General features: G+C 69.4%; 11 protein-coding genes across 11 annotated transcripts; 6 read left to right on the top strand and 5 right to left on the bottom strand.

Moving 5' to 3' along the window:
* Nucleotides 1–14: 14 nt before the first annotated feature.
* On the bottom strand, nt 15–841 carry MICPUCDRAFT_69210 (uncharacterized protein). Its single transcript, XM_003060412.1, has one exon. The coding sequence runs from the start codon at nt 797–799 to the stop codon at nt 179–181; it is 621 nt and encodes a 206-aa protein (XP_003060458.1). The 5' UTR covers nt 800–841; the 3' UTR covers nt 15–178.
* Nucleotides 842–1,276: 435 nt separating this feature from the next.
* Nucleotides 1,277–2,939, top strand: MICPUCDRAFT_60302 (uncharacterized protein; the record flags this gene model as incomplete). Its single annotated transcript, XM_003060715.1, has 3 exons — nt 1,277–1,335; nt 1,380–2,166; nt 2,206–2,939. The coding sequence occupies 3 exons, from the start codon at nt 1,277–1,279 to the stop codon at nt 2,650–2,652; spliced, it is 1,293 nt and encodes a 430-aa protein (XP_003060761.1). The 3' UTR covers nt 2,653–2,939.
* Nucleotides 2,940–3,452: 513 nt separating this feature from the next.
* MICPUCDRAFT_34718 (uncharacterized protein) lies at nt 3,453–4,961 on the top strand (the record flags this gene model as incomplete). Its single annotated transcript, XM_003060714.1, has 2 exons — nt 3,453–4,104; nt 4,282–4,961. The coding sequence occupies 2 exons, from the start codon at nt 3,453–3,455 to the stop codon at nt 4,905–4,907; spliced, it is 1,278 nt and encodes a 425-aa protein (XP_003060760.1). The 3' UTR covers nt 4,908–4,961.
* Nucleotides 4,958–5,821, bottom strand: MICPUCDRAFT_60299 (uncharacterized protein; the record flags this gene model as incomplete). Its single annotated transcript, XM_003060411.1, has 1 exon — nt 4,958–5,821. One exon carries the CDS (start codon nt 5,819–5,821, stop codon nt 4,958–4,960), a length of 864 nt encoding a protein of 287 aa, XP_003060457.1.
* A 521-nt stretch (nt 5,822–6,342) lies between these two features.
* On the bottom strand, nt 6,343–7,771 carry MICPUCDRAFT_5760 (uncharacterized protein; the record flags this gene model as incomplete). Its single annotated transcript, XM_003060410.1, has 4 exons — nt 6,343–6,498; nt 6,683–6,919; nt 7,076–7,297; nt 7,502–7,771. Coding segments are annotated over 4 exons (885 nt in total), but the record flags the coding sequence as incomplete, so codon positions are not given.
* Nucleotides 7,772–7,969: 198 nt separating this feature from the next.
* On the top strand, nt 7,970–11,537 carry MICPUCDRAFT_60297 (uncharacterized protein; the record flags this gene model as incomplete). Its single annotated transcript, XM_003060713.1, has 2 exons — nt 7,970–9,592; nt 9,777–11,537. 2 exons carry the CDS (start codon nt 7,970–7,972, stop codon nt 11,535–11,537), a joined length of 3,384 nt encoding a protein of 1,127 aa, XP_003060759.1.
* A 165-nt stretch (nt 11,538–11,702) lies between these two features.
* On the top strand, nt 11,703–12,383 carry MICPUCDRAFT_60296 (uncharacterized protein; the record flags this gene model as incomplete). Its single annotated transcript, XM_003060712.1, has 1 exon — nt 11,703–12,383. One exon carries the CDS (start codon nt 11,703–11,705, stop codon nt 12,381–12,383), a length of 681 nt encoding a protein of 226 aa, XP_003060758.1.
* A 186-nt stretch (nt 12,384–12,569) lies between these two features.
* On the top strand, nt 12,570–13,949 carry MICPUCDRAFT_60295 (DUF819 protein; the record flags this gene model as incomplete). The annotated part of the gene is made up of 1 exon (XM_003060711.1): nt 12,570–13,949. One exon carries the CDS (start codon nt 12,570–12,572, stop codon nt 13,947–13,949), a length of 1,380 nt encoding a protein of 459 aa, XP_003060757.1.
* Nucleotides 13,950–14,142: 193 nt separating this feature from the next.
* On the bottom strand, nt 14,143–16,158 carry MICPUCDRAFT_60294 (DEAD/DEAH box helicase; the record flags this gene model as incomplete). Its single annotated transcript, XM_003060409.1, has 1 exon — nt 14,143–16,158. The coding sequence occupies one exon, from the start codon at nt 16,156–16,158 to the stop codon at nt 14,143–14,145; it is 2,016 nt and encodes a 671-aa protein (XP_003060455.1).
* Nucleotides 16,159–16,328: 170 nt separating this feature from the next.
* MICPUCDRAFT_60293 (uncharacterized protein) lies at nt 16,329–17,588 on the top strand (the record flags this gene model as incomplete). The annotated part of the gene is made up of 1 exon (XM_003060710.1): nt 16,329–17,588. One exon carries the CDS (start codon nt 16,329–16,331, stop codon nt 17,586–17,588), a length of 1,260 nt encoding a protein of 419 aa, XP_003060756.1.
* A 189-nt stretch (nt 17,589–17,777) lies between these two features.
* On the bottom strand, nt 17,778–23,753 carry MICPUCDRAFT_60292 (uncharacterized protein; the record flags this gene model as incomplete). The annotated part of the gene is made up of 3 exons (XM_003060408.1): nt 17,778–19,395; nt 19,593–20,196; nt 20,249–23,753. The coding sequence occupies 3 exons, from the start codon at nt 23,751–23,753 to the stop codon at nt 17,778–17,780; spliced, it is 5,727 nt and encodes a 1,908-aa protein (XP_003060454.1).
* Between the last annotated feature and the right edge of the window lie 165 nt (nt 23,754–23,918).

Below are 23,918 nucleotides of genomic sequence, written 5' to 3'. Positions count from 1 at the left end.
GAGCCGCGTCGCTTCGCGCGTACGATGAGTTAGTTCATTCTATGCCGACGCCGCGTCGTCACACCTCGCTGCTATTCAAGTTATGCGATCGGTCGATCGATACGCCGTCGATTCCGATCCGATCGCCCGTCGCCCACCCCCCCACGTCACGTCCCGCCGCCCACCGTCAGCTCGACGATCACACGCACAGACGGTACGTCACGTACCTCCCCGCGGTCTCCGACGGCCGGATGATCCTCACGACCTGCCCTCGGCGCATGCCGTAATACCGAGCCACGGGATCGTGCAACTGTATCCGAGGCAGCTGGGTGTCTTTCACCTTGTACCGCGCCAACAAGGTCCGCTTCTCCGCGTCCGACAGCAACACGTGCTCGGGCACCAACACGTGCTCGGTGATGTTCACGAGGAGCTCCATCTCTTGGAACTGCTCGATGTAGAAGCTCTGCGACGCGCACTCGAGCAGGGACTGCTTCGCGAAGGGCGTGAGCGACGCCTGCACGACGATGATCGCGCGAAACACGCTCTCGTCCTTCATGCGCTTCGCGTACTCCTTGATCGTCTTCACGCCCACTTTCTCCTCCTCCGGGAAGAACACAAAGATGTTCTCGGACGGATCGTCCCTTCGCGGGAGCATCAGCGTCAAAGATTCGCGCTTCGGGTCGTCCCCGTACGCCTCCCTGAAGGAATCTTTGTCGCGCTCTAATTCCTTCTGCTGCACGAGGTACCCGCGCGCGTTGAGCATCTTGTGCACCGTCTTGTGAATGCGGAACAGCTTCGTGACTTTCTCCGAGGACGACATGATCCTCGGGAAGGTTAACGAGACCCGAGGCGGCGGCGGATCGTGCGCGCGCGACTGGGAATGGGAGCGCGGCGAGGGGCGGCGGGGGTGAAATTCGCGCGATCTGAAACCCTCGCTGAAACTCCGGTCAGCGCCTCGGCTGGCAGTGCTGGCGAGCGCTGGCGGGTGGGCCTAAAACGGCGAGCGAAGGAATCCCTCGTCGTCTTCATTCGAGGACGCGCGAACGTCCCGGTCTCACCCCCCGCGGGCGGCCGATCCCACCTCCGCGCGACTCGTCCCCGTCGCGTCGCGAACGCCGTCGGACGCGAACGCGCGCGAACGGAGCCGTCGTCGTCGTCGTCGTCGTCTCAGCCCGCGCGAGGGCGTCGTCGCCTCGTCTAAAATTGGCCGATTCCCTCGAGCAGTAGCCCGGCGAGCGACCAAAAAAGGGGAAGGAGGAATCTCGTCGTCGTCGTCGTCGTCGTCGTCGCGCGCGCGATGCCCGGCGCGATCGGCCCGCAGATCGAAGCCAGAAAGAAGACCGAGCCCAAGTTCGGGTTCGGCTCCGCGGACAGAAACGCGGTCGCGAAGGTGTCGTCAGCAAGGAGCACAGCAAGACGGACTTTGGGAAGATCACCCCCGGGGCGATATACGAGACGAAGTCGACTTTCGGGAAGCAGGACCTGTCGAAGAACAGATCCTCGAGCTCGTGCTCGTTTGGCAGCGCGTCGAGGTTTCTGAAACCGAGCGGCGAGCGCGCGAAGAGGAACCCGCAGGTCCCGGGGCCCGGGAGCTACCCGGCGCAGACCAGCATCGGGAAGATGGTCTCGAGCGAGCGCCAAACCGGAGAGGCGTTCAGCTTCGGCGGCGCCACGAGAGACGCCGCGCAAAAGGTCTTCTTATCCAAGGCGGCGGCGAAGGTCACCGCGAACAGCGACGGCCCGGGCCCCACGGCGTACGAGCCGCAGCAGAGCATGGGCCCGCAGCGGTCATCTAGTAACGTCACCGAGCCGACGGTTTCGTTTCCGACGGCAGGTCGAGGTCGGGACCCCGACCTCGAGCGCGCGAAGAAGCAGCCGGGCGCGGGGCAGTACCGCGTCCCGAACGCGGTCGGCGCGCAGGCGGAGTCGCAGAAGCGCTCGATGCCGCGGTACGGGTTCGGGAGCACGACGAGGGAGCACCGCGATAAGGTGTACATCTCCTCGGAGCACTCCAAGAGCGAGTTCGGGATGACCTCCCCGGGGCCGGCGGCGATCGGCCCGAAGGCGTTCGGAGGGACGGGGAAACAGGTGTTGTCGACAAAGAGGACGGGCGCGACGGGGACGTTCGGCAACGCGGCTCGCGCGACGTACGCGACGAACTCGAACCCGGGGCCGGGGGAATACGCGGTGTAGACGGCGACTCGACTCGTTCGTTTTAACATACAGCGCGTGGGTGTATTTTACAACACGTCTACGACAGAGCCCACCCGCTGCCCCGACGCGACGCGCGCGGCGTCGTTGGCGTCGAAAAACCGCCGCGCGCGGTCTAGGTTCATCGCCTTGGACGCGAGCTCGCCTTGGAAGCCCGGAACCGACAACGCGAGGTTCTCCTCGCGCGGCTTCAGGACCAAGTTTTGGGACTCCGGCCGCCACGCGAACGCGCTCGGTCGCGACGACGCCGCCGCGTTCTCGCGCTCGCTCGCGTCGCCGTCGTCGTCGCCTCGAACGATGGACGCGAGAAAGCTCTCCGCGCTCTTTCGCGCGTCCTCGTCCGCGTGTAAGAATTTCCGAACGTCCCTTCGCATCGACGGCGACGCGACGTCCTCCCCCCCCGACTTGCGCGGCTCCTTCGCGCGGATTTTCTTCCGAACCGCCTCGCGGAACTTCTCCTGACGCTCTCGCGTCCAGTACGCCCGTCGCCCGCGCGGTCGCACGCCGCTCGCCGCGGTGACGAGGCGGTACGGCGGCTGAGGGGGCGCGCTCATCTCGCGTTTCCCCGCCACCAAAGTCCGTCTCTTTTGTTTTCCCGCGAAGAGGCGCAGATCTGACTGATCAGATCCGCGCGCCTCTCCGCCGACCCCTCCAACGCGCGGCGTCTCGCGGGTGGGCGCGCGGCGCGTGCGACGGTCGCGAGGAGCGCGTGAGCCCCTGGGGCGGAGGTGCGTGCGGGGCGCTGCCCGCTCGCTCTCAAATGGCAGAACCAGCGTCGGACAGGGAAACGAAAGGACGCGCGCTGGTTTCGACTGATGAGCCACCTCGAACTGATGATGGCTTCAAGAAATATCTGCGAGCACTGCCACCTGTCTGTCTGGCGGTGTTTCATCGGGCGGGCGGGGCACTAGCGACCGCGCGGGGCGGGAGGCATGCGGCGCCTCGCACGCGACGCGGCGTCGCGCGCGAGGCTCGCGGCGACGGGGCCGGGGCCGTGGACGCGCGCGGCGGCGTCGCGCGCGCCGCGCGTCGACGCGCACGCCGCGACCGCGCGCGCGCTCCACGCGGCGCGAGGACGCGCGGGCACCCCGTCGACGTCGATGGCGTCGACGGCGACGGCGACGGCGACGGCGACGGCGACGGCGACGGCGAGCCGCGCGGCGGGGTTCGCCGCCAGGGGCGCGACGAGGACGAAATCCACGGGCGCGACGACCGCGGGGAGCGCGCCGATGACGACGACGACGACGAAGCGACGCGCGGAGATGGGCCTCAGCGCGGCCGCGACGGCGGGGGGCGAGGCGTCGGCGTCGCTCGCGAGATCGATCGCGAACGCGCTTAGGGTTTATCACGACCTGAGCAAGTTCAAGCTCAGCGCGTTCGTCGTCTCCACCGCGGCGGCGGGGTACGTCCTCGGCAGCGGCGAGCGCGTGGACTGGGAGGGGTTAGGGTGGACGTCGTTGGGGACGATGCTGTGCAGCGCGAGCGCGAACACGTTCAACCAGGTGTTCGAGGTGAAAAACGACTCAGTGATGGCCCGAACGATGCGTCGGCCGCTCCCGGCGAAGCGCTGCAGCGTCGCGCACGCGGCGACGTTCGGCGTCCTCGCCGGTCTCGCGGGCGTGGGGGTGTTGACCGTGAAAGCGAACAACGAAACGGCCGCGCTCGGGGCGTTCAACATCGCGCTCTACGCGCTGTGCTACACCCCGCTGAAACAGATGCACTGGTTGAACACCTGGGCGGGCGCCGTCGTCGGCGCGATACCGCCCGTCATGGGCTGGTGCGCCGCGCGAGGCGCGATCGAGCCCGCCGCGGGCGTCCTCGCCGCGGCGCTGTACTACTGGCAGATGCCGCACTTCATGGCGCTGGCGTACATGGCGAGAGACGACTACGTGAGGCGCGTTCTATCTCACACTGGTCCCCATACGACCGCGTCGGCGTGGTGAACGCCGATCCTTAAGGACTTTTGCCGGCGTTTCTCTTCGCCCAGGGTCCCTCGCTTTCAATCCCGACACACCTCGACGCCTTTCAACTCCGCTTCTGACGCCTTTCAACTCCACCCCGTCGATGCTTCGTATGGAACGACCCTCAGAGGCGGCTACCGAATGCTCTCGCACCCCGCCTACGACGCAACCGGCAGGCGACTCGCCGCGGTGGCGCTCCGTAACGCCGTGTACATGTTCCCCCTCGGCGTCGTCGCCGTGACGTGCGGGCTGACCACCGCGCCGTTCGCGTACGAGGCAGCGCTGCTCGCGGCGCCGATGGCGCTCAGCGCCGCGGTGTTTTACCGTCGGCCGAGCACGACGCACGCGCGTCGGATGTTTCACGGGTCGCTCGTATACCTCCCGGTGTTTCAAGGGTTAGCGTGCCTTCACAGGATACCGAGGGCGGAGGACGCGCGCCGCGCGCCTCTGGCGGTGAGCGCGCCGCCGATGGAGAGGTGGTGGGCGTGGAGCGAGTGGAGCGTGGACGGGTGGACCGCGTGGGACGGTCTCGCGGAGCTCGGCGCCGGGATGGATCGATCGAGCCAGGCGCCGTTTCCATTTTTGCCGCCGCCGACGTGGGCGACGGGGGAGGGGGACGACGCGGGAGGGGGCGCGCGGTGTCCGCACAAGGTGGACTTCGAGCCGGGTCGGTCGTCGGGCGCGGTCGTCGAGACGCGGCGGTGGTGGGGGCGCGGGACGCGAAGGAGTAGCAAAACGTCGGAAGAACGACGATAGCGGCGGCGGGCGAGCGATAGAATTGGATTATTAGTCTCCACCCCCCCCACTCACTCCCGCGACTTCGGCGCCTGCCAGTCCATGCGGATCGGCCGCCCCATGCACGGCGTCCCGTGCAGCTTCGCGGCTTTGTCGATGTCCTCGTCGGAGTTGAAATCCGCGAACCCGACGCCTCGAAACTCCCCGGTCTCCTTATTCGTCAGCCACCGCAGCGCCGCGATCTCGACCCCGGCGCCCTCCTTGAAGAACTTGAACATCGCGTCGTCGTCGATCGCGAAGTTGAGGTTGCCCATGAACAGGGTGTAACACCCCGGCGGTTTCGGCCCCATCGGCTTCACGTCGCGGCCCGCCGCCGCCTTGGCCGCCTTCTTCTCCTCGCCCGTGTTCCCTCTCTGTTCCCAGTGCCGAATCTTCGTCTCACGGTCGTGCACGAGCCTTCCCGCGGCGGCGACGGCTCTCTTCGCCGCGTCCGCGGAGTCGAACTCGACGACGCCCGCGCCGAGGAACTTTTTCGTCTCTTTCTCCTCGAACCAGTTCACGCTCAGGACGTCGCCGCAGTCCTTGAACGCCTCCTTCAGCGCGTCCTCGTCGATGGTCCACGCGAGATTTCCCATGTACACCTTCGTGCTCGCGAGGGGGAACGTGCCCGGCGCGGGCGGCGCGGCGCCGTACCGCTCGCCGCCGCCGCCGGGGGGTTTCGTCGACGCGGACTTCCCGCCGTCCTTCGCGGACTTGAACACGATCCCGGCGTCGTCGTCGTCGTCGCCGTCGTTCGCGTCGTCGTCGAATTTCGAGCGCTTCTCGGCGGCGGCGGCGGCGATGGCATCGTCGTCGTCGCGGTCGCGCTTCTTCTCTTTCTTCTCCTTCTTTTCCTTCTTCTCCTTCTTCTCCTTCTTCTCCTTCTTCTCGCCCATCTCGGAAGGACTTCGAGGGCCGCGTTCGGTCGCGCGAACAGGACTGACGACGCCGCCGCCGACGTTCCAGATTATTTTTTCTCTCGGCTGCTGAGACAGGATTTTTTACGAGATGCGAACTCTCGCCGCGGATACGAGTACGCGCGTCGAGCGCGGCGGCCGCGGACGGCATCACAGACCATAGCATAGTACACGCTCATGATATTACACGCGCGCGAGATCTCCCGACGCCTCGCGCGACCGCGACGCTAACCCGTCCTCGTCCAGTCGTCGCGCGTCTCCCGACGCGACGTCTTCAGGTGCGTTCTATACACTAGTCCCCATACGACCGCGTTGGCGAGGTGAACGCCGTTCCTTAAGGACTTTTGCCGGCGCATCTCTCCGCTCATCCCCCGCTTTCAATCCCCGTCCTCGACGCCTTTCAACGCCAACTGACGCCTTTCAACTCCGCCCCGACGTTCGCTTGTATAGAACGGCCCTCACTCCTCGCCGTCCCCGAGCCTCACGAATGGAAAATCCTCGCGCCTCTGCAACCAGTTCCTCTCGTCCCACGTCGCGTCCGCTTCCACGAAGTGCACGCTGTACGCGTGCCGGCTCGCGTCGCTCTTATTCGGCGCGCTGTAGTGCACGTTCTCGCCGTGCAGCAGCACCATCGTCCCCGCTTTCGTCTCCAGCGGCTCAGGGTCGTTCCATACAAAGCGATGTCGGGGTGGAGTTCATAGGCGTCAGTTGAAGTTGAAAGGCGTCGAGGGCGGGGATTGAAAGCGAGGGGTGGGCGGAGAGACGCGCCGGGCAAAGTCCTTAAGGAACGGCGTTCACCACGCGAACGGGGTCGTATGGGGACCAGTGTATAGAACGCACCTCAAACGCGGCCAGATCAAACGTCGGATACTCGCCCTCGAACGTCACGTTCCCGCGCCAGCCCGGCGTGCCCGCGTCCGGGCGCTCCGCCTCCGGCGCGAGCACCATCCGTCGATGCACGCCTTCTTTATGCGACGCCCGCAGCGCCCACAGACACCCGTTGGCTTTCGTGCAGTCCTCGAGCGCGACCCAGACCCCCGCGCACGTCCTCGGCGTCGTGTGAAGAAACGTCGAGTCCTGAGGGTCGTTCCATACGAGCGAACGTCGGGGTGGAGTTGAAAGGTATCAGAAGCGGAGTTGAAAGGCACCGAGGTGTGTCGGGATTGAAAGCGAGTGGTGGGCGGAGAGACACGCCGGGAAAAGTCCTTAAGGATCGGCGTTCACCACGCCGACGCGGTCGTATGGGAACCAGTGTATAGAACGCGCCTGATGCGGCGTGACCTCGCCGCCGATGCCGGGCTGCTTGAAGATGTACATGCTCTGCACCGGCGTCGGGTCGCGCATCCCCAACGTGCGCAGCGTCCTCGCGATCTTTTTCGACCGCGAGAAGGCGCGGAACGTCGGGTCGAGGTCGTGCAGCGCGTGCCCGAGCTTGTTCACGGACAGCGCCTTGGGCTGCCTGAGGGTCGAGGGTCCGCGCGAAGCGACGAATGTCGGGGCGGAGTTCAAAGGCGTCAGACGGAGTTGAAAGGCGTCGAGGGCGGGGATTGTGAGCGAGGGACCCTGGGCGGAGAGAAAGGACGGGAAAAGTCCTTAAGGATCGGCGTTCACCACGCGGACGGGGTCGTATGGGGACCAGTGTGGGGCTACTCGTAGAACGCGCCTGAGCTCGCTCGTCGTCTCGTCGAACGCGTCCTCCTCGAAGAAGAACGAGACGTGGTTCCCGCTGTCCAAAAAGTACGCGTCCGACGTGCGCTTCTGGTCCACGGTGCTGAACACGCTGCGAGGGACCGTGGCCGGGTCGAACGCGTCGAGGAGTTGGTCCGCGCGCGCGAGCATCGCGCGGACTTGGGTCGCGGAGGCGTAATCGGGGAGGACGAGGAAGCCGTCGTCTTGGAAGCGCTTCGCTTGCTCTGGGGTTAAGGAGCCGTCCTCGGCGGCGGGCGTCCACGCGTCGGAAAGAGGGGACCCCGGGGGGGGCATCGCGGCGGGATGACGCGCGCGGCGGGGTCGGGGGCGGCGCTCGCGCGCGCGAGGTATGACGAAGCGGACGCCGTGAATGTTTTATTTTTGTCTACTTGGCAAACAACGACGATTTTCGCGCGCACTCGTCGGAGGCGCCGAGGCATGACGCGGGGGCACGACGCGCCCGTCGCGGCGTTCCACCGCGCCCTCGCGGTCGCGCTGTGCGACGCGAAAGCCCCGGGAGAGGTGATGCGCGCGCTCTCCCTCGCGCGTCGCGTGCTCCTCCCCGACGACGACGGTGCCCCCCGCGCGGGTGCCGAGATCGCGGCGACGCTCGACGGCGACGCGGAAGACGCGCTGACCGCCGCGGCCGCCGCGGCGCGTCGCGCGTCGTCGTCGTCGTCCTCGTCTTCGTCCACGCCCTCCTCCTCCGCGTCGCGATGGGACGGGTTCGAGCGCGCGGGCGAGGAGATGCTGTTCTCCGTCGCCGCGCGATGGCTGCCGTGCATGTCCGCGTCGCAGCGATCGACGTCGTTCGACGCGATCGTGCGCGCGATGCCCGCGCCGATCGCGACGAGGGTGCTCGTCCCCGCGCTCTCCCCGAGCCGCGGCGGTTTGGGCAACGGAAGAGGGCTGAGCGACGGCGAGAAGCGCGCGGTCGCGACGGAGGCGGCGAGGGCGCTGTCGCGCGCGATCGACGACGGGCTCGCGCGGCGGTTAGCGTCGGGGGAGGGGGAGGAGGACGAAGTCCGCCGTATGGGGACCAGCGTATGGGACGGCGACGACGCGAACGCGAACGCGAACGCGAACGCGAACGAGAGCCTCGCGCTGCTCCTCTCCGCCGCGGACAGGCTCGAGCTGCCTCCTGGGAGCCACCCCTCCGCGGCGGCGCTGCGCCCGTCGACGCTCGCGCGCGCCGTCGCCGCGCAGGTCATCGACGCGGCGCGGGCGTCGTCTTCGACGTCGACGTCGACTTCGACGCGCGGCCGTCGCGCGGAGTCCGCCGCCGCGTTCGCGCTCGCGCGCCTGTGCCGCCGCGGCCACGCGGACGAGGCCGCGGACGCGCTTCTCGCGTCGATCGTCGTCGTCGACGACGACGGCGACGGCGACGGTCGTCCGCGCGTCGTATGGGCAAACAGTCTCGTCGCGGCGATGACGGACGCGCACGCGGCGGCCAAACTGGCGGCGTCGGCGCTCGCAGTCGCCGCGTCTCCCGACCGACCGACCGGTCCGATGCGATGGCGCGCGATCGAGCGGTGCCTGCGGCACGCGTTCGGCGAGCGGTTCTGGGCGTGCGACGTATTTCGACACGCGCTGTGCGACGGGCTGCTGCTGCGGAGGGCGATCCCGCGAGCGGCGGCGGCGGCTTTGCTTCGCTTCGCGCTCGTGTCGCCGCCGCCGCCGCCGCCGACGACGACGACGACGACGACGACGACGCGCGCGGGCGAGGCCGCGGACGCCGAGGACGTCCTCATTAGACGCCATAAGGAGACGACCGCGGCCGCGATCGTCGACGCGTGGGCGGACGAGGACGCCGTGCGCATGGGAGGCGGGAAGATTAACGGTCAGGTCGCGTCCGTTATGCGCGCGGCGATCGCGGCGTGCGACCCGCTCGAGGCGCGTCGTTTCTTCGTCACCGGCGCCAACTCCGCGGCGGTCATGCGCGGCGTCAGCGCGCGCCTCGACTCGCCCGCGATGCGGGTGAGAGTGCACGGGCAGAAGGTTGCGATCGCGCTCGCGAGGGCGGTGGACCCGGGACGGCCGCTGACGTTCGCGGAGGATGAGGTGCGTTCTATACACTGGTCCCCATACGACCGCGTTCGCGTGGTGGACGCCGATCCTTAAGGACTTTTGCCGGCGCATCTCTCCGCCCACACCTCGCTTTCAATACCCGCCCTCGGCGCCTTTCAACTCCACCTGACGCCTTTCAACTCCACCCCAACAATCGCTCGTATGGAACGACCCTGAGGATTTCGGCGCCGGCGACGGGGACGAGGACGCCGTCTCCGTCGACGGCGCGGAGTGGGAGCGCGACCCGTGGGCGTTATCGGAAGCGTCCGTCGCCGCGCGCGACGCGGAGGGTGGATGGGAAGATGGCGACGACGCCGCGGAGGCGTTCGCGATGGGCGCCATCGGCGGCGGCGGCGGCGGCGGCGAGGAAGAGGAGGAGAAGGACGACGACGAAGACGAGGCCGACGACGACGGCGACGATTACGATGATCCGGACGGCGCCGTGCGTCTCGGCGGCGGCGGCGTTTCGAGACGCGACGACGACGACGACAACGACGACGACGACGATAGCGACAGCGACAGCGACAGCGACAGCCTCGAGCCGTACGACATGACGGACGACGAAGACGACGACGGCGGCGGCGGCGCCGGCGAATCCAAATTCGGGGACGCTCCCGCCGCCGGCGCGGTCGCGGACCCCGCCGCGGCCAAACGCGCGCGCCTCGCCGTCGTCGCGCGCGCGACGCGCAAGCGCATCGCGGCGCTCCCTCGACCGACCTCCTTATCCCAGTGCGTCGAGTGGCTGCGACAAGCTCGCGGCGGGGACGACACCGCGAGCTCGAAGACTTCCGTGGACCGCGCGGACGCGGCGGAGGGCGCGGTCCACGCCGCGGAGTCGCTCATCCGCGCCGCGCCGGAGGAGCTCATCGGGCACGCGAACGACCTCGTCGCCGCGCTCGTGCACGCGCATCCGGCGACGCCGGACGACGAGCCGCTCGCGGTCGCGCGGAGGAGGGCGCTGTGCGCCGTCGCGGCGACGGCGCCGGGGGTGGCCGGTCCGGCGTTGTCGGCGGAGGCGTTCGCGTCCGGGCGGTGCGACGCGGGGCAGCGGTTGGAGGTGCTCGACGCGATCGCGGACGCGGCGAGGGAGCTCGCGGCGTTGCCGTCCGTCGCGATCGACGATGTGGGTGTTCGTAACGGCTACGACGCGAGCGTTTTGGGTGGGACGCTCGCGTCGGGCGGCGCCTCGACGACGCGCGGTGAAACGCCGCGGCCGATCGTCAAGGTTGGCAGAGAGCGCCGGTTCGCCCCGAAGAGCCTCGAACGCCTGCGCCGAGGCGCCGCCGGCGCCGCGCCAACCGCGCGCCGCACGCGCGCGCACCTCGTCGGCGGCGCGCTCGCGGGCCCGCTCCTGATCCGAGTCTCGGACCTGCTGAAATCCGCCGCCGCCGACGCTTCGAAAGCCGACGCCTACCGCGCGCGACCGGACGCGTCCGACGACGACGTCCACGTCCCCGGCGGCGGCATCGACGCGCTCGTCCTCGCGCGCGCGCTCGGTGCCCTCGGCGAGTGCTGCGCCGCGGCGCGCAACGCCCCGGACGCCGCCGCGGTCGCCGCCGCGACGTTGGAGCTTTCCGTGGACGCCGTCGCGGCGTCGCATTCGCATCCGCACGTTCGATCCGCGGCGTTCTTCGCCGCGTACGGCGCGATCACCGCGGTGCCGCCGGCCGCGGCGTACCACGCGCTCGCGGATGCGACGAGGCCCAGCGCGTTGGGGTATCTTCTCGCGAGGGCGGAGGAGATGGCGGACGAAGCGCGGAGTAAGGACCCGGACGAGGGGACCAGGGGTCTCGCGTTGCGGTGCGCGCTCGCGGCGGGGGATTTGCAACAGAGAGCGGTCGCGCTCGCGAGCGGGGGGGGTGGCGAGGGGGGGAGGGACGATCCGATGTATCTGCTGAAGAACTTGACGAGTTTAGCCATAGGCGGGTTCGGGTTGTGATGCGTTTTAGGTGACCGCGTGGAGTGCGTGACTGTTGTTCACCCGTCGCCGACAAACGTCCTGTCACGTCAATTTCTTTTGCGAATCGACCCGTCCGAGAAAAAGGCGGGGACGACCCTCACTTTCCCGCGCGCCGCCCCCGCTCCCGCACGCCCAGACCTGACCATGACTTTCGACGACATCCCCGAGAACGTCGCGGCCGTCGTGTTCTCGCACCTCGGGGACGACCCGCGAGACCGCATCAGGCTCGCCGCGGTGAGCAAGGTGTGGAGGAGCGCGGAGAAGTCTGACACGTCGTTGCCGGGCACTCCGAGGGCGTTGTGCGAGCTCGGTTGGAAGAGGATAACAAAGAGGTACTCGTGGAGAAAGGCGACCTACTGGTGGAGTAAGGCGGCGGCGACTAGAGATGCCGACGTCATGTATGACCTCGGATGCTGCTACTACAATGACTTCGATGGCCTGCTGCGAGACGAGACGAAGGCGTACTACAATGACTTCGACCTGCTGCGAGACGAGACGAAGGCGTTCGAGTTGTGGGAAAGAGCGTCCGGGTGTGGGCACGCTCACGCCACCAACTTGCTCGCACACTGCTTCTGGTACGGCAAGGGCGTGGATAAAAATGAAGCAAAGGCGCTCGAACTGCTCTTCAGGGCGGTGGAACTGGGTTCAATACGTTCCCCGCGCGATCTCGGGTTCATCTACGAATACGGCCAGTGCGGCGTGGCGGTGAACAAAAAGGAGTCGCTGAAGTGGTACAGCGTCGCGGCGGAGCGCGTCGACCTACAGGCTCAAGACAGGTTGCTCGAGACCATGCGAAGACTGTCGAGCGAGCTCGCGTCGGCGTGAACGAAATAACAAGCACGTAGGAACAGATGTAACGAACGCACGTCATCCACTTCACACTTCGCAGTACGTTGTACCTCACGCGGCGCGTCCCCGCCTCGCGCCGCCGCAGAGTCGGCTTCTCCAACTGAAGTTTCGTTCGGACCCTCGGACGACGCGCACACGCGCGAGCGCCGCATCCCCCCGGGCATGGCGTGCGCCGCGGCGCCGTCCGCCGCCGCGCGCGCTCGTGCTCACGCGCGCGCGAGCCGTCCTCGCCCCTCGCGCGCGTCGTCCGCGCGACCGGCGACGCGTCGCGGTCGCGATCTCGCGTCGGCACCCTCCCCGTCGTCGTCGGCACCGATGCTGGATCGCCGCCGTCCGCGCGACGCGCGGACCCGCGCGCTCGCCCTCGCGAACGCTGACCCCACGCTCGCGATCCTCGCCTCGTGCGCGCTCGCCGCGAGCGTCGCGGAGCGCAGAACGACCTGGGGCGCCTCCGTCTCCTCCCCGCTCCTCGCCATGGGGCTCGGGATGTCGCTCGCGACGTGCGGCGTCTTACCCCCCGTCTCCTCCCAGTACGACCTCGTCTGGACGCTCCTCATGCCCCTCGCCGTCGCGCTGACGCTCCTCGGCGTGAACGTCCGCGACGCCGCGTCGAAAGCCGGGCCGGTGCTGCGCGCGTTCGTCGTCGGCGCGGTCGGCTCCGTCCTCGGCGCGGTCGTCGCGTTCGCGGTCGTCGGGGCCGGGATGGGGGAACACGCGTGGCGGTTGGCGTCGTGCCTGTGCGCGTCGTACGTCGGGGGTTCGCTGAATTACGCGGCGACCGCGCAGGCGTTAGGGCTGAGCGGGAGCGCCGCGGGGCAGGCCGCGCTCGCCGCGGGGATGGCTGCGGATAACCTCGCGATGGCGGGGTTCTTGGCCGTCATCGGCGCGGTCCCGGCGGCGGCGGCGGCGGCGGGGGAGGACGACGGCGGCGGCGCCGGCGGCGACGCGCTGGACGACGCGACGCGCTCGAAAGCCACGCCGGCGACGATCGCGGCGGCGTTGACGTGCGCGCTCCTCTTGATCGAAGGAGGGAAAGCGATCGCGGCGATGATCGGGTACCCGGGCGCGGCGCTCGGGGTCACCGGCGTCCTCGCGCCCGCGTTCGCCGCAGCGGCGGCGGCGGCGACGTCGAACGCGACGAAAATAGGCGGCGGCGGCGGCGGCCTCTTCCGCGGCGGCGACGTCATCGGCGGCGCCCTCATGCTCGTGTTCTTCGCCGCCCTCGGCGCGGCCGCGGACCCGCGCGTCGCCGTCGCCGCCGGCGGCCCGACGCTCGCGTTCATCGCGATACAGCTGTGTGTGCATCTGGCGACGTGCTTCGTCGTCGGATGGAAAATCCTCCAGCTCCCGACGTGGGCGATACTGACCGCGTCGAACGCGAACGTGGGCGGGCCCGCGACGGCGGCGGCGACGGCGGCGGCGCGCGGGTGGTCCAGCGCGACGCAGCCCGCGGTGATCGTGGGGACGATCGGGTACGCGATAGGCACGCCGTTAGGGTTATTCGTCGGGCAGCTGCTACGCGTCGCGTACGGGTTGAGTTGAAGACGATTTCCGGTTCGAGCGCGAAGGTAGTCTAGCTAGTACGTGTAGACGAGATAGAGTAGTCGTCGTTCGTTGATGATGACACCTGCGCGGGTGTTATTATTACTGTAGTACTTCTATGGCTGCTAGTGGAAAGAGAGCGGTTACGACGACGACGATCGAAGCCACCGCGTCTTTTTCGACGACGACGAGGTCACATCTCCCCTCCGAACCCGCCGGCGCCGAACACGTCCACTCTCCCCATGCCGCTGATCTCCTTATCCCTGTGGTTCCCGAGCTTCGGGCAGTCCCCGATCCTGTGTCCGAGACCGCCGCAGTACGCGCACCCTTTCGTCCCGGTCAACTTCGCGAGCTCCTCCGCCTGGTCCATCGGATCGTCTAACATCGCGAGCACCGGCGGTATCCTCTGCTTCGCCTCCCTCAACAGGTGCTTCAAATCCAACAGCGTCGTCTCGGACTGGTTCTTGTTTATGAACGTCGTCGCGATCCCGGTCTTCCCGCATCGCCCGGTGCGGCCGATCCTGTGCACGTAATTCTCAATCTCCTCCGGCATGTCGTAGTTGATGACGTGCTGGATGTTGGGAAAATCCAGCCCTTTCCCGGCGACGTCCGTCGCGACGAGGACGTCCTTCCGCTCCGATTTGAACTCCGAGATGCCCCAGTCGCGCTCGTCCTGGCCCTTCCCGCCGTGAATCGCGACGGCTTCGACGCCTTTCAGTAACAGGTACTCGTGGATGTCGTCCACGTCCGCTTTGTTCTCGCAGAATATCAACACCGGCGGCGCGGTTTTCTGTAAGCACTCGAGGAGGTAGACAATCTTCGCCTCTTGTTTCACGTATTCAACCTCTTGGATGACGTCGAGGTTCGCCGCGCCGGCGCGTCCGACGTTCACGACGATCGGATTCACGAGCGCGCTCTCCGCGAACTTGCGGATCTTCACCGGCATCGTCGCGGAGAACAAGAGCGTTTGGCGTTGCGACTTGAAGAACGAGTAGATGTCGCGGATGTCGTCCTCGAACCCCAAGTCGACCATTCGATCCGCCTCGTCCAGGCACAGGTACTTGCAAATGTCCAGGTTCATCCGCTTGCGATGAAGCAAGTCTTTCAACCGTCCGGGCGTCGCGGTGACCATGTGCACCCCGCGATCGCGCACGATGTCGCTCTGCTCCCTCGAGTCGATCCCTCCGATGCACAGCATGATTCGCATCTCGGACATCCCTTGCTTCGAGAGCTCCACCGTGAACCCCTCGATCACCTCGTGCGTCTGCCTCGCGAGCTCGCGAGACGGACACAAAATCAACCCACACGGGCCCTCCATCCCTTGCAGCGGCATCCGCCGCTCTTCCATCATCGCGGACATGATCATGGGGAGGATAAACGTCAGCGACTTCCCGCTCCCGGTGAACGCGATCCCGATGATGTCCCTCCCCGTGAGGATCACCGGCAAGCCTTGGATCTGAATCGGCGTGGGGCGCGCGATGCCTTTCCTCGCGAGCTCGTTCAAGATGGGCCCAGGGAACTTCATCTCCTTGAACGACTTGATAGGCGGCGGGATGTCCACGCCCTCGACGATGATGTGCCACTTATCCCGCACGTCCTCGCATTCCTCCTCCGTCATGTTCAAAATGTGCGTCGGCGGCTTCCACCCCGTCTCGATCGACTGCGTGTACGTCACGTCCTTAGAAATCTCCTGCGCGGACATCAGCGCCTTCTTCTCCGTGATGTTCTTCATGATGGCCGCCTCCTCCTCCACGAGCTTCTGCGCCGGGGTCTGCTTGTTCGCCATCTCTTTCAATCCCGCGGCCCGCGACAGCAGCGACGTCGTCTCCTTCTGCGCCGCGGGGGCGAACTCTCGGACGTTGCTGGCGCCGCCGCCGTCGCCGCCGCCGCCGCCCGCGCCGTCGTCGTCGCCGCCGCCGCCGCCGCCGCCGCCCACGCCGCGCGGTTTGTGCCCCAATCGCGCCGCGGATTCGTGAACCTTCGCGTCGCGCCGCTTCTTCAGCGGCACGTACTCCGCCTCGTCGTCGTCAACCTCCCACCACTCCTTCTCCTTCGCGCCGCGCGACGTTCCCGGCGCGGCGGCGTTCTCTTTCGCGTCCGCGTCGCCGTCGCCATCGCGCGCGCCCGGGGGAGGGCGCTTCGGCGGGGCGACGTCGGGTCCGAGGACGACGTCGTCGTCCTCGAGGAACGCCGCCTTGTCCACGATCATCGCGCCGCGCGCGAGATCTGACCCCGCCCTCGCCGCGTCGCGCCGCGTCTGCTGTCTCTCCTCCGCGAAGACCTCCGCGGGTCGTTCGGCTGCGCGAGCGACCGCGCGCGTCGAAACCCGCGGGCGTTGACGTGGCGTGCGCGTGCCGGCTCGTGCGCGCGCGGGAAGGAATGAACGGTGGAATCGCGCGCTCGGGCGGAGCGGAGGTCACTCTCATCACACAGGATCCGGCGGCGCCGAGTTCGTCGCTCCCGTCGTCGCCGCGGACCACGACGGCGCGCGCAGTCTCCCGCGCGCGACACGTCGCCGTCGACGTCCGCGGCGACCGGGGTGGGGACAGGACGAGCCTCGCGCGGGCGGACCGAATGAGGGCGGCGATGCGACGCGCGGCGGCGTCCGCGGCGGCGTCCGCGCGGAGCCGCGCGTCGGATCATCATCATCATCAACATCATACACTGGTTCCCATACGACCGCGTTCGCGAGGTGAACGCCGTTCCTTAAGGACTTTCCCCGCCGCATCTCTCCTCGCGGCGTGCCTTCTCCACCGTCAACCGTCGTCGGCGAGCTTCTTCGTCTCGCGCGCCGGGTCGCTCCCGCGCGTCGCGTCGTCGTCGCTCTGCGCCCCGTCAAGGCGCTCGTTCCTCAGCCCATCGAGCGGCGACCGAGGCGAAGAAGAAGACCCGACGCGCGCGTCGCCGTCGCCGTCGCGCGCGCGCGTGAGCGCGGCGGCGATCTCGCGATGGCGTCGTCGGTTCGCGCGCGCGTCCGCGTCGGCCTCCGCGGCGGCGGAGTCGACCGCGGTGGCGGCGACGGAGGAGAAAGACGACGACGACGAGCGGCCGTCGACCGCGTCCTCCTCCTCCTCCTCGACGTACGAAGCGCACCTCGCGGAGACGGTCCGCAACGTGAAGATGCTGTCCATGGCGTCGCTCGCCGCGACGCTGTGCGGGACGCCGCTGCTCCTCGAGCTCGCCTCGCCCGACCTCGCGAGCGGCGCGAAGTTGACGATATGCGCGGTCGTGGACGGGTTCGGGGTGTTCACGACCGCGCTGCTGCAGTGGTTCGTGTCGCCGTACGTGCTGCGCATGCGAGTGACGGACGGCGGCGGCGGCGGCGGCGGCGACCGGGGAGACGACCGGGGAGACGACGTCATCGCGGTTGACAAACTCACCCTCCTCGGGTTCACGTTCACGGAGACGTTCAGGGCGAGCGACATGAGAGAGGCGGACACGATGCGGCCGTTGGTGACGTGGCAGGCGAACGGGAAGCTGCACTACGTCGAGATGGCGAACGTCCCGAAGGCGTTGTACGACAGGTTGGATTTAGAGCGGTTCGACGCGCAGGCGGCGGCGGAGAAGCACTCGAGGTCGGAGGCGGAGAGGAGGAGGCGGGCCGGGGACCGGGACGACGACGACGACGACGACGATTGACGACCGGTGCTCTCGTTTCGTTTCGTTTCGTCACGTTAGGTTAGGTTCATTCTATTCTTACTCATTCTTTCCCCGCGTCGCGAGCGGCGCGGGTGTTCCCTCATTCCCTCCGATCGCGTGGTCGTTTGGACGCGCCCGCCGCCGCCGCCTGCGTGGGTGAATCGATCGGTCAGTCGAACGTCTTACCGGTCAAACGTTGAAAGGGAAGCGCGGGTAAAGAGTGACGACGGGAAAAGTCCTTAAGGAACGGCGTGCACCACGCGAACGGGGTCGTATGGGAAGCAGTCTCACCGCCGCCGCCGCCGCCGCCGCCGCGTCGTCGGCCAACGCCCTGAGCTCGCCGAGGCCGTCCACCGAGCCGCGCCGCGCCGCGAGCCACGGCAAGATCGCGTGAAGCCTCGTCGCGTGCGTCGCGTGACCGACGCGCGCGTGACCCACCGCGGACGCGATCCCGCGAGGGCGCGCGTCGTCGTCGTCGGCGTCTCCCGCGGCGGTTTCGACGGCGCGGAGCAGCGCGTCGCGAACGCCGACGAAATCGCCGCGGGAGAGGTGACGCGTCGCCGCCCCGTTCTCGGGGCCCTCGCCGCCGCCGCTGGTCTCCGCCGTCGCGCCGACGCCCGTCTCTCCCGTCTCTCCCGACCGGGACGACGGCACGAGCGCGCGGAGGAACGCGAGCGCGCCCCCCGATCGCCCGCGCGTCGCCGCCGCCGCAGCGACGGCTTTCGCCACCGTTTTCGCCGTCGCGTCGCCGCCGGGGCGAAAGACCCTTCCGAACGCCCGCGGAGAGGTACGCGCCAGCGTCGCCGCGAAGAAAAGCCCGGCGTCGTCGTCGTGCGGCGTCGAAGACATTACGATCGCGCCGTGGACGCCGCCGCCGCCGCCGCCGCCGCCGCCGCCGCCGCCGAGGAGCCACTCCTGCAAGAGGGTTTCCGCCCACCCGTCGTCGAGTGAATCGTGATTTTCCGCCGCCGCCGCCGCTGCCGCCGCGTCCGTCCCCCGCGAGGAGGAGGAGGAGGACGACGACGACGCCATCAGCGCGCACGCGCACGCGCACGCGGCCTCGCGCTCGAGGTCGGACTCGCCCGCACACATCCCCGCGCGCGCGGCGGCGCGCGCGAGCTTCCGCACGACCCCGCCGTCCCCGCCGTCGCCGCTGCCGCCGTCGCCGCTTCCGCCGTATCCGGATCCGGTGTCGAAACACAAAAACGCGAGACTCTCCAAAGCGAGCGCGCGGTCCGCGGAGCGCGTCGAGCCTAACCCGACCGCGCACAGCGCGTTTACCGCGTCGACGTCGGAGACGTCGAGCGCGCCGCTCCACTCCGCGTCGAGCACCCCGCACGCGGCGAGGATCGCGCAGGTCCCGAGCGCGGCCGTCGTGAGGTCGCCGTCTCCCGTCCCGGCGGCGCCGGCGGCGCCGTAGAGGCGGGCGACCGCCGCGCGGCGCGCCCCCGGAACAGCCTTGCGTATCTCCTCCAGCGCGTTCGCGGGGATGACTCCGCCGCGAGGTTGATCCGCGCCGCCGGCGCCGACCCCGGGCGGCTCGCGTCGCGCGCACAGGGACAGAAACGCGCCGAATAGCACCCCGTTCACCGCGCTCGCGGCGGACGCTCGCAACGACGCCGACGCGTCCTCGGAAGACGCGACGTTGGAACACGTCGCGATGAACGCGGACACGCCGCCCCCGCCGGTGAACGGGGGAGGAGGCGGAGGAGAATAGTCCGCGCGATGCCGCGGCTCGGAGGTTCGTCGGGGACGAACGTGGAGATCCGCGGCCACGAGAGCGGTGGCGGTCGCGACGCGAAGCGCGCTGAGGGGCGTTCCGCGCGAAGCGACGAATATGTCGGGGCGGAGTTCAGAGGCGCGTCAGTCGGAGTCCAAAGGCGTCGAGGTCGAATGTTGAAACCGAGGGACCCTGGGGGGAGAAAAATGCCGGCGAAAGTCCTCAAGGAACGGCGTGCACCGCGGCGACGCGGTCGTACGGGAACCAGCGTGAGGAGAACGCACCCGACTCGCGGACGCGCGTCGTCGCAACCGCCGGCGGCGACGACGACGGACCGAGCGCACCGCGCCCAAATCTCGACGTGCGTCGCCTCCGCCGCCGGCGTCACGGGTCGCCGCTCCAGGGCGAGCGCGCACGCGGCGCGGACGTCGCTCGCTTCCTCGGAGAGTTCGTGTGTTTCCCCGTCCTCGTCACCGTGCGTGCAGAGCAGCTCGGTGAGCACGCACAACGCGTTGGGGTCGCCGACGAACGAGGCGTCGACGAACCTCCGCGCCGACGCCGACGCCGCGCCCCCGGGCCGCCCGTCGCCGTCCTCCGTCGCGCCTTCACCGCTTCCTCCGTGAATCACCGCGCGGACGTCGTCGCGCGCGAGAGCGATCAACGCTAACGTCGCCACCGCGGCGAATCGGTCGTGGTCGTCCATGCACCGGTCGAGGAGCCACGGGAAGAAGTGCGCGCCGCCGACGGCGTCGCTCACGACGTAGGCTAAGGGTCGTTTTATACGAGCGAATGTCGGGGTGGAGTTGAAAGGCGTCAGTTGGAGTTGAAAGGCATCGAAGGCGGAGATTGAAAGCGTGGGGTGGGTGAAGAGAATCGCCGGGCAAAGTCCTTAAGGATCGGCGTCCACCACGCGAACGCGGTCGTACGGGGACCAGTGTACCTAAGATAATTTCCCCCGCGCGCGCGCGGTCGTCGTCGTGCCCTCGGATCATCGCCGCCGTGAACGCGTCGACGAGCGCGTCCTCGACGTCGACCTGCTCGCGCTCGGTCGCGAACACGGGAAGCAGCGACCCGCGCGACGCGGCGACCGCGGCGGCGTCGCGGAAGATGATCAACGCGCGCGTCGACGAGTCCGCGTCCGACGCGCCGCCGCCGCCGAGGAGGTACCGCGTCAGCGGGGCGATGAAGTGGTCGAGGAGGTCGCTCACGCGCGCGCGCGTCGAGGCGTACTTGACGTGCACGAAGGCGCACGTTATGAGCAGCGCGCGCGCGGCGGCGGCGCCGAATCCGGTCATGACGTCGAATATTCCGCCGCCGCCGCCGCCGCCGGGGTCCTGGAGAGACCCGAGGAGGGGTTCGGGATGACACGCCGCGGCGACGACGTCAAACGAGGCGTCGTCCTCGCCCAGCGCGTGAAGGATCGCGCCTACGAAGTTGCAGAGCAGCGCGGGATGGTGGGAACCGTCGCATTGGTCGTCGTCGTCGTCGTCGTCGTCGTCGCCGTAGTAGAAGGTTCCGTCGCCGTCGTTCTGGAGTCGCCGCCCGCCGCCGCCGCCGCCGCCGCCGCGAAAGACGCCGACGTCGACGGCGATCAACACCGTGTGCATCACCGCATCCCTCGCGAGTGATACCGCGAGTGTTCTTCGAACGTCCGCGACCTCGAAGGACGCGTCGGCGGCGGCGGCGTCGTCGTCGTCGTCGCCGCCGCGAAGAGCAGTCGTGAAAAGTTTCACCGCCCCCGCGACGACGGATTCCGTTCCCGCCGCCCCGTCGTCGTCGCCGCCGCGGGAGTGCTTCAAGATCGCGAGCCTGCGCAGCGACGAGATGAGGAGATTCGGTAGCTCATGACGTTCCAACACCCCGATCGCGTCTTTGATATCCCCGGCGGTGCGAAAGTGGAGCGCGAAGATGTCGCCCATCGCATCCGTTGCGCCTCGAACGACGCTCGCGCCGCCGCCGCCGCCGCCGCCGCCGTCGTCGCTCGTGAAAGCCCGTAACGTCGCCGCGGCGTCGGACGCGAGCACCGCGAAGCTCCGCGCGGCGATTTCCTTCGACGCGTCACCGCGCGCGCTCGGCCAACCGAGCAATCGCGTCAGCGCCGCGCACGCGCTCGCGCGCACTCGCGAGGAATCGCCCATCCCGGCGTATCGCGCATCCCCAACCCAACCCGCGGATACCCCGCCGCCGAGTCCCCGATCCACGAACCCCCCTCCCGTCGTGATCGCGTTCTGTTCGTACGCGTCCACGAGTGCGCCCATCAGCGTCGCGAGAGACGCGGGCGGGACGTTCCCCGGGTCCCCGGCCGCGGCGACCGCCGCGGCGAGGCGCGCGCACGACGCCTCCACGTCGAGATCCCGCGTCGCGACGGCGCCGGCGAACGCGGCGGCGACGGCGTCGACGCCGAACACGAACCGCGCGTTGAACGCGCGCGGGGACGCGAGCGCGAGCGCCGTCAGGCACTCGAGCGCGGCGCACGTCGCGTCGTCGCGCTCGCGCTCGCTCCCGACGACGTCGGGCCGCCGCCGCCGCGCGACGACGCCGCCGCGGACCCCCTCGAAGACGTGCTCCGGAATCGCGAACGACACGAGGCGTTCCGTCGCCGCCGCGGCTTGCCCGACGGCGAGGACCTTCACGCAGTCGCACGCCGCAGCGCGCGTTGTCGGCGTCTGCGATAAGAGGGCGTCGCGAAGGAAGCGGACGATCGGCGGCGGGGCGGCGGCGAGCCCGCCGCCGTCGTCGCCGCCCCCGAGCGCCGCCGCGGAGAACCCGCCGCCGCCGCCGCCGCGGGTGCCGCCGCGATTGGAGAGCAACGCCGCGAGGTCGAGACCGACGCGGGTCGCGAGCGCGTCGAGGACGCGCAGCGCGATGGACGTCGCGTCCTTCACGCGCGCCGCTGGATCATCGCGGCGTTCGGGCGCGGGCGAACGGAGCGGCGTGCCGCCGCCGCCGACGCCGCGGCCGCGAGAAGAGAGCGCGCACGCGACGGCGCCGACGGCGAATCCGTGCGCCGTCCCCGTCTCGTCGATAACCCCCGGGCCGCGTCCGTTATTCAGCAGCTCCGCGAGGACGGTCAGCGCGCGATACCGCGTCTCGGCGGAGGACGCCGTCGCCGTCGCCTGGCCGGGGTGGGCGGCGTGCGACGGCGTCGACGAGAAGCCCCGGCCGGCGCCGACGCCGAGCGCGTCGAGGACGACGGCGACGCCCGGCGAGGACGCGCGGGGATGATTCTTCACCGTCGCCGCCGCGGTCGAGCGCGCCGCGCGCTGGCTCAGGGAGACGAGAGGGTGAGGCGCGCACTCGTTCGCGCCGGAAACGCGGCGAACGTGCGCGGGGACGATCCCGAGCGACGCGTACTCGTCCGCCTGTGACGACGTCGGCGGCGACAGCTGCGGGAACCCTTGCGAGAACCCCCCCGGGCCCGGCTGCGAGAGCGAGAGCGTCTGGGACGACAGAGACGACGCGGCGGGAACGGGCGCCGCCGCCGCGATCTGTCGCGGCTGGAACGTCGCCGGGAGAACCCCGCGCCTTGCGCTCATCGCGAGAAGATCCGCGAGGAGGTGCAGCAGGCGGCCGCGGGCGACGTCCTCGTCGCCGCCGCCGCCACCGCGTTCGCCGTCGCCCGCGCCCGCGCCCGCGGCGGCGGCGGCGGAGGCTGCGTTTGAAAACGAAAACGTCGCGGGGGGTTGCCGAGCCGCGAGCGCGTGCCCCGGCGACGGGCGGAGACCGACGCACGTCTGCGTCGTCGGCTGGCTCTCCGAGCTCCGCCCGGATCCGACCCCGCTCCCGCTTGCGCTCCCGGCGCCGCCGCTCCAGTCCTGGCTCATCCCGCCGCCGCCGAGGAAGAGCCCGCCCGGGGGCGGCGCGCGGTCGCCGAACCCGAGACCGCCGCACGACGCGAGCCTCGACGGCGGCATCGTCGCGGGGGTCCGCGCGCCGCCGACGCCGCCGAAAACGCCGCCGTTCTTCGATATCGCGCGCTCTTTGTCCGCGAGGTGCATGAGCGCGCGCTCGACGACCGCGTCGAGCGCGGCGCCGTCGTCCACGCCGTGCGTCGTCGCGGAAGACAGGAGGACGCACACCTCGCGAAGGACGCTCGAGAGGTCGTCGTCGTCGTCCCCTCGCGAGAGCGCGTCCACGGCCGCGGGCACGAGCGCGTGCCCACAGCTCGAGATGACGTCCAGCCCGACGGCGTGATCGCGCAGGAGCGCGGCGAGCGCGCGCGCGAACCGCGCGCGCGTCGTCGCCAGCGTCGCCGTCGTCGTCGTGGAGAGCCGCCGCGACGCGCCCCAGCAGGCCGCGGGCGCGCCGCCGAGGTGGGGGGCGTCGTCGCCGCGCGCGCGAGAGAGCGCGTCCGCGACGCATCGCACGCAGACGGTGCCGACGTTCGGAGCGTTGTACACGCACAGCTGTCCGTGCGCGCGCGAGACGTGCAGCGCGGGATCCATCTCGCGGGGACGCGGGCGGCGGCGGCGCGCGCGGGGTCGTGTGCGTGTGACACAGCTGGCAGCGCGCGCTGCGCCGCGCCGCGAGGAAAACAGAAGCCCGGAGAAGAAAAGCGCCCGCCGCCGCCCGCGCTTCCGGACAAACGCGCGCCTCGCGGTGCGTCGTCC

This window comes from Micromonas pusilla (genome assembly GCF_000151265.4).
Source record: "Micromonas pusilla CCMP1545 genomic scaffold MICPUCscaffold_8, whole genome shotgun sequence".
NCBI classification, from domain to species: domain Eukaryota; kingdom Viridiplantae; phylum Chlorophyta; class Mamiellophyceae; order Mamiellales; family Mamiellaceae; genus Micromonas; species Micromonas pusilla.
This window is presented reverse-complemented; position numbering and strand designations above follow the sequence as displayed.

What these genes read in the sequence shown, in the direction of transcription:
- MICPUCDRAFT_69210 (XM_003060412.1), bottom strand. Translation starts at nt 799, where the DNA reads ATGTCGTCCTCGGAGAAAGTCACGAAGCTGTTCCGCATTCACAAGACG.